The sequence below is a fragment of the Lissotriton helveticus genome, chromosome 10, assembly GCF_964261635.1.
Source record: "Lissotriton helveticus chromosome 10, aLisHel1.1, whole genome shotgun sequence".
Taxonomy (NCBI): Eukaryota; Metazoa; Chordata; class Amphibia; order Caudata; family Salamandridae; genus Lissotriton; species Lissotriton helveticus.
In genome coordinates, this window is record NC_136071.1 from 187,792,192 (window position 1) to 187,806,073 (window position 13,882).

The following is a 13,882-nucleotide window of genomic DNA, read 5'->3' on the forward strand; positions in this document are numbered from 1 at the left end:
CAGAAGATTTGTATATCCAGCCTCACATCTGGGGATATTATTTTAGCAATCTTTACATTATTTGGAATAAGAGAAAGTGTCTAGATATGAATAGAGAATAGATTAATGTATTACGTGACTCAGAGTATACTTCTGTAGTCTCTTTTTTCATGGAAGACACTTTAGCAGTCATTGATAGTATGAAAACTGGGAAAGCCCCAGGACTGGACAAGATTCTTGGGGAATCTCATCGGTCAGAAGTAGTTGTCTGGGGCATCATATTGAATGCTTTATCGAATGCTTTAGCCTGGGGAGCGGAAATACCGGAATCCTGTAGAGCAGCAGAAATCATCCCTATCATATATAAAAAGGTTATAAAGATAGCCCAGCTAACCACAGACCAATTAGCTGATAGACAATGGCCAAACATTATATAGTAGACGATTATTGATTCAAATTCAACATGGATGGAGTAAAATCCAGTGTTGTCAAACCTGCAGGCTGCCTTCTCGTAATATATGAGCACTATTGATCAGGTGTTTCACTTTACTTTAATTCTTTGGAAGACCATTAATTTAAATAAAGGCTACCTGTATGTAGTGAGCATCACCTTAAGAGCAGCCTTTAATTTGATACACCAGGGCTGCACTCAGAGATATGGGAATACCAGTTAATCTGCTTGATCTAGCAACTTGTCTGTATAGTGATAATTTTGGACAAGTGGGATGGGGCAGAGAGCGTGACCTGATGGACCGTATTTGTGTTTAGTGAGGGGTCCGCCAGGGATGTGTACTCTCCCCAACACTATATTCCCATTATATTAACAGGGTAATTGGTATGCTATATGATTGAACGGGGAAAAAAATTGGCTGACCAGATAATTCCTACCCTACTGTTTAAAGACAGTACATTAGTGATTTCAAAAACTCTCATGGGGCTGCAGAACTTAATCAACAGATTCTTTATTACCTATGAATAGTATGGCTTAGAAATCAATGACTTCAAAACGAAATTCATGTCTTTCCGCCCACATAGGTCTTTCCAAGGGAAGGTGAAGTTTGGTCTTCTCACCTAGAACAAGTTAGGATGTTTGACTATCTAGGAGTCCGCATTTCGGATATATTGTCATGGGCTCCTCGAATAATGAACAGTCGAATGCCAGTGCAACATACGGTATCAGCGATTGTCAAGAATCTAAATGCATCTAATTTTCCACTGATATCACCTGCTTTAGAGATCTACCATGCAAGAGGACTTGGCACAGTGCTTTATTGTGAAGAGATATGAGGCACTGATGGAATTAAAGACTTGGGGAAAACTGAGAATAGGTTTATTCTATCAATTTGATGCTACAAAGTACCACTTTAACATCTATCTTCTTATACTTGGGTTTAAGCAATATAGCGGATGTAGCTAATCTTAAGCCATTGACCTATAGGATAAGACCCTGGAGTAGTAAGTCTCTGGCACCTTACAAAACAAACAAGCATTTGCTAATTTAAAAATGTTTTAAAGCATTGGATCCAGAACTTGGTTTAATTATATAACGTCTTAGATGTCCAAGTTGGACATTCACATAGCCTGGGATATCCAGAGCATGTAACCAGAGAAATGCTGGGCCAACTAAAAGCAAGATATTGGTTAAAGGTACATGGAGGATGGATAGTCTAGCCATTAGCAGGCCCGCTGACAGAAAGATTTCTTTAATTTTCCCTAGGATTGGGAATTTAAAATGTTTATGGACCCATAGAAAATCATCACAAGCAAGATCTTTATATCTGAAATTCAGATATGAGCTTTTTTACCAGTAAGCGCATTTTGTAGTAGACGGCGGTGGTGTGCTACTTCACATATTTGTCCTTCATGTAAACTGTGTCCTAAATCTGAAGAGCATTTTTTGTTTTTTTGTCCCGCTTATCACCATCTAAGAAAGATTTGGTTAATTCCTGTTTGTTGCCTGTTCAGTGTAAGACGCTATCTAGAAGCCATTCACATCTTGAGAACTGATAATACAGAGCGGATTGTTTTTGCAGTGTAAAAATATTTAGTGTATGCCTGGCGTAAAAGATGCAGATTAAATTGAGTATTTTAAGATTTTAGAATTATTAGGATATAAGTATTTTTATATATGTGTATTTTATGGAATGCTGTATTGTACTTTATATTTTGTATACATTTTATGTGATTTTGTTTCCTCCAAAATCAGCTTTAGTACTGTTACTAATACTACTACTACTGCTGCTACTACTAATAATAATAATAATAACATACTTTTGTTTTAGTGTTTCAAGCTGCATGCCTGTCATCTCTAAACAGTGTAAAAGCAGTGCTTGTTCTGCCTAATCAAATGGTACTTTGATGTCCAGGTCCTTTGGTTTTTTCGTTTGTAAGATGAGGTGCAATTTGTTGATGTAATTGTAGTAAATTGGGTAGAAGAACTTAATGGGGTTTGCTAGCATGTGAGGTAGAGAGTTGATAGAGCATTGCAGTAAATACTCTAGAATCAGTCTTAAAGAAGCTGAAATAAATAGTGAAAGCAAGATGGTGCTAGATCTGTGATATGGATTGGAGGGGCTCTATTCTAGGAGACTTCCTCAGATGCAAAGTTCCTCTTGCCTGTGTAATAAGGTCTTGTGGTGCACAGTGTCAAAAACAATGGACAGATCCAGCAGTAGTATTGTTGTCAATCCGTTTCTATCTGCAGCCATTTTCATGTCATCCCAGATGAATATGAGAGTAGATTCAGTGCCTCCTACCTCTCTACCTCACTTACTCATCCTATGCAGTACAATGGTTTGTACAATGTGTTCCATCTGTTTCCCCATTTTGTATGATATCTGCAAAGGCTCAATGCTTATTACTCTTCTTTTTTTAAATTCTATACCGCTCCTCTCCTTTACCTCAATAAGATTCCTTCTTTTCAAATTCTAATATCTATGACTCCAGGATCTTTCTTTCCTTCCCTTCCTGTACACAATCCAAACACATTTCTTTTTGTCCCTTCTTTTATTTTAATTTGGGGCCCAAACACTCTTATACTCAACATTCTCAAGTCATGAATCCTTTTTTTTACCTGCTACTAACCTCTGTCTACCCAATCTTACTCAAGTCTTCCATCCATTCTTCCCATCTCCTTCATCTTTGTCTTCTTAACTTGTTAGTTTTATTCTCTGTATTTCTTCTAACATTTTGTATTGAACTTCCTCTCATATTACTTCTAATGTTTCAGTCTTCACAGAATTTCACCTTTTATATACACTATCAAAGTACTTATTTTCAAGCTTCTGTTCTCATGCTCTTTACATTCCACAAGATTCCTCACTTTCAGTCTATTTAAACTACTGCATGATCCTACTATTTTACCTCACATGTCTCTGCTGCCCCCACTTTCATTAGGTGTTGACTACATCTTTCTCATTCAAATATTGATTCTCAGGCCTGGCTTTCAAAGCTACTGACACTCTCCTTACACTCTGTTTATGTTTGATTTTCTTTTACACACTAATCATTCCAAGTTATCCTTACCCCTCCTATTTAATGTACCTTCTGTAATTTCCACGCCTTCACAATTATCCCCTAACAATTGGAATAACCTACCTCCTCATATATTTTGTGGAACTTGTCTTCAAATCCTCTTTCGTCACTGACATGTATTGCTAATACTCATGTAAAGTGTAACAGTTGTGTAATCAAATACCTCAGGTCGGCTCATTGCTCAATATGTCCTCCTCTTGATAGCCTTACTTCCACTTGCTATAATAGCACAGAATCTTAAGGTGATGAAGTGAGGGAAGGAAGGAAGGGAAAGGAACAGCGGTGAAGGAGACTTGTAAAACAAACAACACACTTTATATGGTGATACTAGTGCAATGATTCTTAATGTATTCCCTCCTATTATAATTTACCGGAAATAGAAATAGCTTTGTTTGAACTTTGGGCAATGATTGGATACCATGTTGCATCAACACTTCTATGTTCTTTCTTAGTTTAATGCTGCAACAGTAAGAGAGTAATTATACATCTAGTATGTTTATTACCCCTACAACTTATTTAGAACCACTTTAGTGGATACCTACCAAACAAACTAAATGACCTTGCCTCACAGGGGGTGAACCGTCACCCAAGACTCATGAAAACTCCTGTTAGAAATAGCAAAATATGAAGTCATATTCAGAGACATATAACATAACACCTTCCTTCTTTCTTTCACATGGCAATGTTTGTAGAGAGATATATCATCAATTATTTATTCTCCATAATTGTGGCATCCAGAGAACCTGCACAATCACAGAATCTTCCTTTTGAAATCGTACAGCTGAAACAAAGCTGAATTTTATTAACACGTCATGAATACCCATTATGCGCCACATCCAGGAATCAGATCACGAATGTCCCATAATTATCTCATGCAGAAAAAGTGTTTTCCATTAGCGTAATATTTTTATATGAATATCTAGATAATTTCTCCTATCATGGAAACAACCATAACAAATGCAGCCTTGAATGTGTTCGAACTCCTGATCTCGATTTGCTTCTCCTCACATCTGTGTTTCGGTAGCACTCTTCAAACAAAATGACAATACGCACCGTTAATAAGTAAGGAAGAGACAGCTGTAACCAAAATACACACTCCTCCCACTATGCTACCAGACTACTAGGGGCACACTATATTGTAGTAAACGACTTTGGTGCAAAGCACCCTTACCACTAAGAAAGGGCCCTAGGAATGGATGATAGGCAGGACAGATAGGGTAGAACAACCAAATTACTATGGAAAAGTCAACCTGCCTATATAAACAATACAGTGTACCCAAGGAGGGTCACTGGATATAAACCATGACTGGGCTAGCAACCATAATGTACAAGAAATACATTTTACAAAAAAATATTTTGTTTTAATATATTTATTTTTCATAATTAGCATTCATTAAGTTGATCACAATTCAGCTATACAAAATTACTGACATAAATACATCAAACATGTAGAAATAGGTTAGGTCCCACACACAGATTCAAACCAGCATCCATTCAGATTTTCAAACATACTCAGGCAAAACTATCAATAAAAAACATTCAAGTCGCACATAGGACAATGAGGTAAATGGACAAAGCAGGTTCCATCAATAAACACATGGCGGACTCTTGTGTCTTAACTTGCTTGGAGGTGATAGTTAAATCCAAACACACGCGGTGATTCAGCACCAACGCGCGTTTAGGTGCCTCACCCAGATGTGGGCTACACCTTCATCAGGGCGACATAAATGGCATAGCGTGGGACCCAGAGGAAAAAACTTATGAATAGTCCAACAAATGAGGAACACACAGACGGACGCTGAGACCAGCTCAACAAGAAATATCAAGAATAAATGCGATATGTGGGTTCCTAGGGCTCCAGGTACATATGAGAGATACGCTACGCCGTGGCATAGATTCCTCTGATGGTGGGCGGGAGGCAAGGCTATTTCTACATGTTCAATGGATTTATGTCAGTAATTTTGTGTAGGTGAATTGTGATCAACTTAATGAATGCTAATTATGAAAAATAAATATATCATTTCTTTGGGGTAAAATTTGTTTTTTGTACATTATGGTTGCTAGCCCAGTAATGGTTTATATCCAGTGACCCCCTTGGGCACAATTTATTGTTTATATAGGCAGGTTGACTTTTCCATAGCAAAGCACCCTTACCACCACCAGAATCAGTCAGAACCGGACTGGCCATAGCAGGCATTGGGAGTTTTCCCGGGAGGCTGGAAGGGTGGGTGTCGGTTTTGCAGCAGTGTGGGCTGGTTTTGCTACTGGGGGCTGCTTTTGCAGTGTTGCTGCAATATGTGTCCCTCGTACTAAAAGCAGCAGTGCTTCACACTTGCGCCTGCCCTCCCCCATTGGTTGGTCTGACAAAATTGCCAGGGCTGCTTTAGTTCCCTGTCAGCCCTGGAATCAGCACTCGGTCCGAATAAGAGGTAGGCAGGAACCAGGATTTACTAAATAAATAATCTCCCCCTCGATCGCGGAAGCAGTACTTATAGGTTACGGTTCAGATCGCCGGCAACCATTGAAGTCATTAATGCGTCCCAGCTGAGGAAGACACTCATGGGAAATGTAGTTTTAACAGGTTCTGCACGTTCAATATGGTTATTCTCCAACCTCGGAGTATGCTTATTCCCACCAACATGTCAGTACTTAAGGTAGTGTTACTGCGTGGGAGAAGGTTAGAAAGGAAGGCACTTGATTTGACAGAAACCCGATTTTTCTGTCATGTGTGGCATGTATCCTTTGCTGCCTCGATGAATGTGTAACATAATGTCATTGATTTGTAAGAAAACATGCATTATAATTAATGTTAAAGTGCATTGCATTATGAATAAATTAACAGGTTATCATTGTACACACAGCAATTCCAATCATTCATGTGGATGATCTCATACCATTGACTTATTTGCTGTAATTCACAGGAATTAAATCATTTCTGTTAATAAATGATTTCCATGAATGCAAAAGGCAACTTGCGGTTTGACATGTGGTTTTGCTGTTTGTGCAATAACAATTTACTTATATATAATGAAAAGCATCTAAATAGCAGTGTTAATCCACCTAAGTATTTTGGTGTTCCACTCTTTGGGTCTGGTCAACAAATCAGTGCACTCAAAATGACACTCAAAATTATGTGAAGCACATTACTCTGCACAAAAAAACAGAATAATTTAATATCTAACCATAGAAGTTTATTTCAAATCAGTGGTTTACAAAAGGCAAAAATAAGTTAGCAGCAATTAATACTTGGAATGCGTATGCATCCATTAATATGCAAATCAAATTAAATCACATCTTATAAAGGAGCGCGCGAACCAACATGGGGTTACCTCAAAGGGAAAAGTCAGTCCTTTCTCTAAGAGAGCACTCTAAAATCTAATTCTAAAACTCAAAGGATTCTAACATTTAACACCCTAAATGCAGTTCTCACAAGACGTTCCATCAGTCTAAAGCAACATGAAACATTTGTACAATTACATACTTAATCAGTACTCAAGGTTTTTCCCAATACAAGCTTCTCTCTGTGTCTGTCATGCGATCTGGAACAAGATAAGACACCTGAACACGTCTGCACACACCAGATGTCTCTTGAATGCGTTATTCATTAAAGCAACAATCCTCAGTAATTACAAAGAAAAAACATTTGTTGACACGGGAAAGAAAGAAATAGAAAATTGTGCTCAACAACATTTGAAATTCAGCTTTATTAAAAATAAAACTGTTCATGTCACAAAGCAAAGATGGTAACCAACGTTAGACATTTTGAAATTCAGTCCTACATTAAATATACTTAATCTAAACGTGAATAAACATGTCTATGTACAGTTGTTATTAGCATGTCTATGCTTTGCTGTCATGTTAACACAAAACATTTATTATAAAAACGTTATCGCAAGTAATGTGTCAATGAATGTGTACAGGAAGATGGGGAAAGTATCATGTCAGTATGATCGAAGTATGTATAGTGGAAATGGAAGTACAGATTGGGAGAAAAGCAATGTATGAAAGAGAAGGAAAATACCAGTGCAAGCTTTTAAAAATGAGGGTTTCCACCTGATCCCTGGTCACAGGGTTTTCTTAATATTAGGGCTTTTTTCTGTATTTCCAGCCAAGTCAATAGATGAATTTGCTGTTGAGTACAGAATTATAAATCCCAAAGCCATTACCATGGGGCAACTGTATGGATGTTTTGACCCAGTGAGTCATGAGTGGACAGATGGAGTCCTTGCAACCACATTCAGAGAACAAGCTTCGTCAATTTCCGAAGATAGAAAGTGGATTATATTTGATGGACCTGTGGATGCAGTCTGGATAGAGAATATGAATACTGTACTGGATGACAACAAAAAGGTAACCGTATAATTAGCTAATAAGAATACAATGCCTATGCTCTTAAGTGTACGCAGCAGCAGTAGATAGAATAGTGACACGTTGTTTATATTATGGACTGACCTTTTCTCCTTGGCAGAAACTGCCCTCAGACCTCTTTGCTCCCAATATAATCTAAACTTTCTTTCTGCTTCGATTGTGCCTTTTTATCACACCTAATCAACACATTCATATGCATTGATATCTACCATCCTTGCTTTAGAATTGCCTGTACCATCCCCCTACATTAGCTTCTTTTCTACGTGTCTAGCCTTTTGAGTTATTCCCTATCTCCTGTATCTTCTTGTCCAAAATCCTAACAAGCGAGGTCTCACCCCAATAACCTCTGATATCCCCTTTAGTCATTGTTACAAAATGCACTTTGCTTGTATGCCTTCTCATCCTTCTCAGCCTCTTTATGCACTTGATACTCTTTACTCTGACATACTAGTGGCACGTATGTCTTACTTTGACATTACCAGTATTTCATCATTTTGACTCTATGTCTTTCTTGAGGACGAATTCAACTACGCGGCCTCATATATTAAATTAAATCCACATGCCGCTTTCTATTAGAAGGCATCTCCTGAGGCTATGTCTTTGGACTCCTCATCTCCAGTCTCCCTTAGTGACATTATTTTTTATTACTTCTTTGCTGATAACACCCAAATTATATTCTGTTTCCCCTCGCTCTCTACGTCACCACACCATTTTCGGCCCTGGGGGTCAGGTGTAGGTGGTCCGTCCCCGATTCCAAAAATGGTTGCCGCAACATCTTTGTTGATGTTGAGGAATCCAAGTAGATCTAAGCTTTTGATTTTTTAGGTCTGAAGATCCCCGCAGTGTGAAATGTAGATACATTTTTAACCTTAATTTCTCCCAAAACTACTGAAGTGATTTGCACCAAATCACAAAAAGTGTGTTTTCTGGATAAAGATCTAGTTTTCACCCAAATTTGGTGTAATTCAAATTTAGCCATTTAGGCTGCAACTGTGTCTAATGTTCCTATGGAAAATTGCGTGAGGAAAAATGTGTTTGGGACACCCCTTTTTCTCAGCCCATGCTTAACGGATCACACCAAAACCTTCCATCAAGGAACTGAGGCGGAGGAGACCTTCTATGGAATTGGGGGCTATTCAATCTTTTTTGTATGAAAATGAAAATTCATATCTTCCACCACACACATAGAGCTGGAAAATAATCTGCCAATGGCATTAAAAGCCTCAATATGTATGGGTGGCTAGTGTGACTCTTTGAATCTATTGAACTATTTCACCTTTCCACCCATTCAACAATTGAATGTGTGTCTTTTTTATTTATGTATTGTTTACTTTTATAGCAACAGATAACATACCACTGATATCACATGTTGGTTTTTGCTTGATGTTTTCTTGCAGCTGTGTCTAATGAGTGGTGAAATAATTCAAATGAGCTCAAAAATGAGTTTGATCTTCGAACCGGCAGATTTGGAGCAGGCTTCCCCTGCCACTGTCAGCAGGTAATTTCCATGGTGCATTTACTAATATTTTGCAGATTAATTTTGAAATAGGAAAACAGGATTGTGATTAAATACTTTACTTAGCTTGGTAAAGCCATAGAGGTGCACAAATGTCTTCATAAAATGAATATACGAGTCATCAATTAAAAATCAAATGCAGTTTGTACATATAAAACCAGTTTAAAAGACAAAATATGCAACCCTGTCAGCATGGCAAGCCTCTAACATTTCCCTTAATGTAAGAGCTCCCTGAACAGGTTTTTTTTTCATTAAAAATGATTCTTGTAATAAGCAATAAAATTATAAAATCATAGAATTCATGCTAGCCACCAGTGGATCCGACAACACAATAAAGGTCATTTCAAAGTACATTAGCATCTATAAACAGCCTCTGCCCATTCAAATTACATATTGAGAAGACGCAAAAGCAGCTATGAAAGTCAAGGAGGAAAATGCAAGTCTATTCAAGTGAGTTCAAGTGTGGATTGGATTCAGAGTACGATAAAATGGTAAAGGGGTTACATAAAACACATAATGTGTTTTAGGCCTCCCCCCGCCACTCTCCCGCCTCTCCCACTGCAATCAAGTTCGGATGGTTTGACCTGCAAAAATCTTTGAGGGGAAAACAGTTGAGGTGTCATAATCATCAAATAACTCCGAATTCTGATCCCTGTGCAAACTACTGTCTCCTCAAGGGTCACAATTTACCCATTAGCTTGTAATCAGGGTCTAAGCCTCTGTCTTCCATCGTCTTTGACCAGCAAGTATGACCTTCCTAGAGTTAACTCTGAAAAACTTCTTGGGGTTGGTAGTACCCTGCAAATAAACCCAAAGCAGATCAGCAGTTAGGATAATAGCGATTGTGAGAATTATGGTTGTCTGCACATGGCCGGATACTAATCCTCCAGAATTCAATAAGCGGTGGATGGTATTTAAATAAGCACATGAGACAAAGGCAACAGTTGTAATGGGTGTTACAACATCAACAAAATTCAATGTTATGTTTTACAGATAAATGAAATATGTGTATAAGAAAAGAAGAGCGGTTAGGTATTTTCATAAGGATACTTTCATATTTTTATCCCCCCTGGAAGATATGTAGCCTCTCAATTAAGACAACTTAGCACTAAAGATCCACCACTGTCCCGGTCGTACCAATTTGGAGCCATGGAAGCTAGATCATGAAGGGATCTTCTTAGTCTTAAAATGACCAGCCCCCTTACTGCCCATGTAAGTCCGGTGGCTGCCTCATAGTGCTCCCATCCATTTATTGAGCAATGCTAGTGTCAGTAACAGATGTTTCGGCCACGGGCACAGTGGGCAATTGCCCAGGGGCCCCCGCTTTCCAAGTGGCCCCCTAGTAAAGTGAGTGGGGCAGTCAAAATCCCTGCCATAAAAAATAACTGTGCTCATAAAAACCAGCTTAGTTTTCCAATTTGACAACCGAGAAGCTTAAAAGAAACTTAGGGCCAGAATAACTAAGGGTTTGCACCCTTACTTTTAGCATCATGAGGGTCTGAATGAGCCGAAAAGAACTAATACATTCAATACTGGGCTTCACAAATCCTTTAGATGTTACTGTTCATTAAGTCTTCTTAAAGTCGAAGACAAATACAGGATCCAAGTCAGATTTCAGGGGGCCCTTGCTACAAAATGCCCCCGACCATCTGCGACAACATAAACTTCTTGATTCTATTGATGTTTTCAAAATAGTTTGGAATCTCTCCCATTTCATGCCCCTCTACCTCAGTGATGGCCTGGATTCTGCACCTGATTTATTTTTAGAAGTCCATCTTTAGGTGTCCTGACTGTTTCTTTATTCCAGGTGCGGTATGATTTATATGGAGCCTCATCAGCTTGGGTGGAAGCCATTAAAAGATTCATATATGGATACGCTACCTGAACAACTCTTACCTGAACATCGTGAAATGGTAAAGCCTTCTGAATGATTTATTTTATATTCCTTTACCTTTTTTCAATGTTCCTTTTTCAACTCAATCTTGACTGTCTATCTTATTTATTCATTATTTATTTGAGACTCTTTTATAGCGTTGGCCAGACCCGAAGGTATCAGAGCACTTTACAGCATTATTTCAGTAAACAGCATTGTCTTGTGTCAAATCAGGCTAAGGCCAGGAGGGGATCATAGAAGCGGAGCAAAAGACAGTTGGTTTAAAAACCCTCTTGCTGTGGTCGATTGTTTGTCAGCTGGACGAGATTCCTGTAGCAGAGGCACTCTGTCTCGCTGGGTGGTTGCTATCCAGTTGGTGGAGGTGTCGGTTGAGGAAGAGGTCCTTGAGCTGTCTTTTGAAGTTTATGGAGGAAGGGTTGGTACTGATAGGACTGGGATAGAGTTCCATGTTTTAAGAACATTTCCAGAGAAGGATTATGCCAAGGTTTTTTGTTTGCAAGTTTTGGGAGGAATGAGAAGTAGTGTGTTTGTGCTCCTAATATTTCTCATCTGGCCTACTTTTTGAGTTTGGATGCATGGTAAACCGGTTTGCCGGTGTGAAGGGTTTTGTGGGTGAGACATGAAAGTCTGAAGTTGGAACGCGCTTCAATCAGGAGCCACTTTAGTTCTTTCAAGAGAGAGTGAGAAGTGGTTGTAATTCTTGATTCCAGTGACCATCCTAGCAGCTGCATTTAGAGTTGTTCGGAGGGAGGATAAGTGTGATTTTGCCATGCCTGTGAGGGTTGCATTCCCATATTCCAATCTGGACAGAACAAGAGATTGTGTGGCATGTTTAAGGTCATTGGGAGGGAGGAAAGGTTTGATTTTGTTGTGGATATTTAGGTTGTAGAAGGCGCTCTTAGCAGTGCTCTTTATATGTTGGCTCATGTTCAAACGTGGGTCCAGAGTGAATCCCAGGGATTTTGCTGAGTCAGCCAGGGTAAGATTACAGTTAAGAGCATCAATGGAAATTAGCAATTCTTTAATTCGGGGGCTTTGTTTATTATTGGATAGGAGGAGGATTTCTTTCGTATCTTGGTTGATTTTTAGGTGGTTGTGTGGCAGCCAGTGCTGGACGTCTCTGAGAATGTCATTTAGTCTATGTATGTCACCTATTAAGGATTTTTCCATGTAGAGCTGGGTATTATCCGCATAGAGATGGAAGAGGAAGTTGGCTTTTTTGAGTATGAAGGTGAGGGGCTCCATGTAGATGTTGAACAGTGAAGAAGAGAGAACTGACCCTTGTGGGACACCCCAGGCTATAGGAAATATGTCAGAAGTAGAATTGTTTATTTTTATTTGCTGAAAGTGGTTTTGTAGGAAGGATGTGACACATTGTAGGACCACCCCATCCACTCTGATTCTTTCTCGGAGGGAGTTTATGAGAAGTTTGTAGTCAACCGTGTCAAAGGCTGCTGATAGGTCAAGGAGTATGAGTAGATAGCATCGGTCTACATCAAGTGATTTGTATACATCATCTATAACATTCAGGATTGCTGTCTCAGTGCTGCACCCATTTCTAAAGTCCAATTGGTGAGTGTCACGTAGGTTGTTGCTGTTAATGTGTTGGTTGAGTTGGAGGAGAACACATCTTTCAAGGATTTTGGCTAAAAAGGGGAGATTGGAAAAAAGACTGAAGTTAATTAGGTTATTCGGGTCCGTGCCCATTTTTTTTTAGTAATGGCATGACTTGGTCGATTTTCAGACAGTCTGGCATAACTCCGTTTCTCAAGGAGCTATTTATAATCTTGGCCCAAAAAGGGGACAGGCGTGGTTCCTCTTTTTTGCTAGGTGGGCATGAATAGGGTTAGCTATGTGGAAGGAGGGCTTGGAAATATTAATAATTTCAGGAATGTCTGCTTCTGAGAGGGGGTTGAACGTCTTCCCACTCCTAGGCAACATGGGGGGGGCTCTTGGAGTTGGTTGCCTTTGGTTATGTCCATTAGAGAGACGGATGTTTGCGAGTCCAGGTTGGAGATCCGTGCTTGGGAGTCCAGGGGGTGTGTGGGGGAATTGTTTCCTTCATTACAGGAGGGCGGGCTTTTGTTGGATGACAGGATATAGTTGTCGAGGGAGCGCTCAATCTTGGTGATTTAATCATCAAAGAAATTGTCAAAATTGTTACAGAGTTCTTTGGAGGTCTGCGCGGTTTTTGTGGGTGGCTTGGAGGTTTGTTGTTTAATGATATTGAAGAGCTCTTTGGGACTTTTTTTGCATTGTCTAATGCACTGCATAAGAAGGCGGCTTTTTCATTCCTGACACTTCTTTTATATTCCCTGCATTCTGTTTTGAGCTGGCCAAAGTAGGTTACGGAGAGGTTTGTCCGCAAAAGTCTTTCAGTATCTCTGACTTGTCTTCTTTCAGAGTTTAGGTCTACATTGAAACAGGATCTCAATGGGGTGTTTCTGACTTATTTTGTTTCAGAGGATGGCTGTCATTGTTGTGTTGTGTTGTAATGTGCTGTAAGTTCAGTTGTATAGAGGTTATCTGCAGTGGGGGGGAAGAGTGTTATCACCCTTTCTTCCAGCTAGGGGAATCTGTATTATGCTTCT

The 13,882-nt window shown here is 39.2% G+C and overlaps 1 protein-coding gene across 1 annotated transcript in view; it reads left to right on the forward strand.

Annotated features, from left to right (window-relative positions):
- DNAH3 (dynein axonemal heavy chain 3) overlaps positions 1-13,882 on the forward strand; it is a 660,573-nt gene that overhangs the window by 404,547 nt on the left and 242,144 nt on the right. Inside the window, exons 36-38 of the mRNA XM_078665068.1 lie at positions 7,622-7,863; positions 9,279-9,379; positions 11,205-11,310. Of these exons, the coding sequence (XP_078521194.1) occupies positions 7,622-7,863; positions 9,279-9,379; positions 11,205-11,310 (449 nt within the window). The remainder of the gene's footprint in view (positions 1-7,621; positions 7,864-9,278; positions 9,380-11,204; positions 11,311-13,882) is intronic.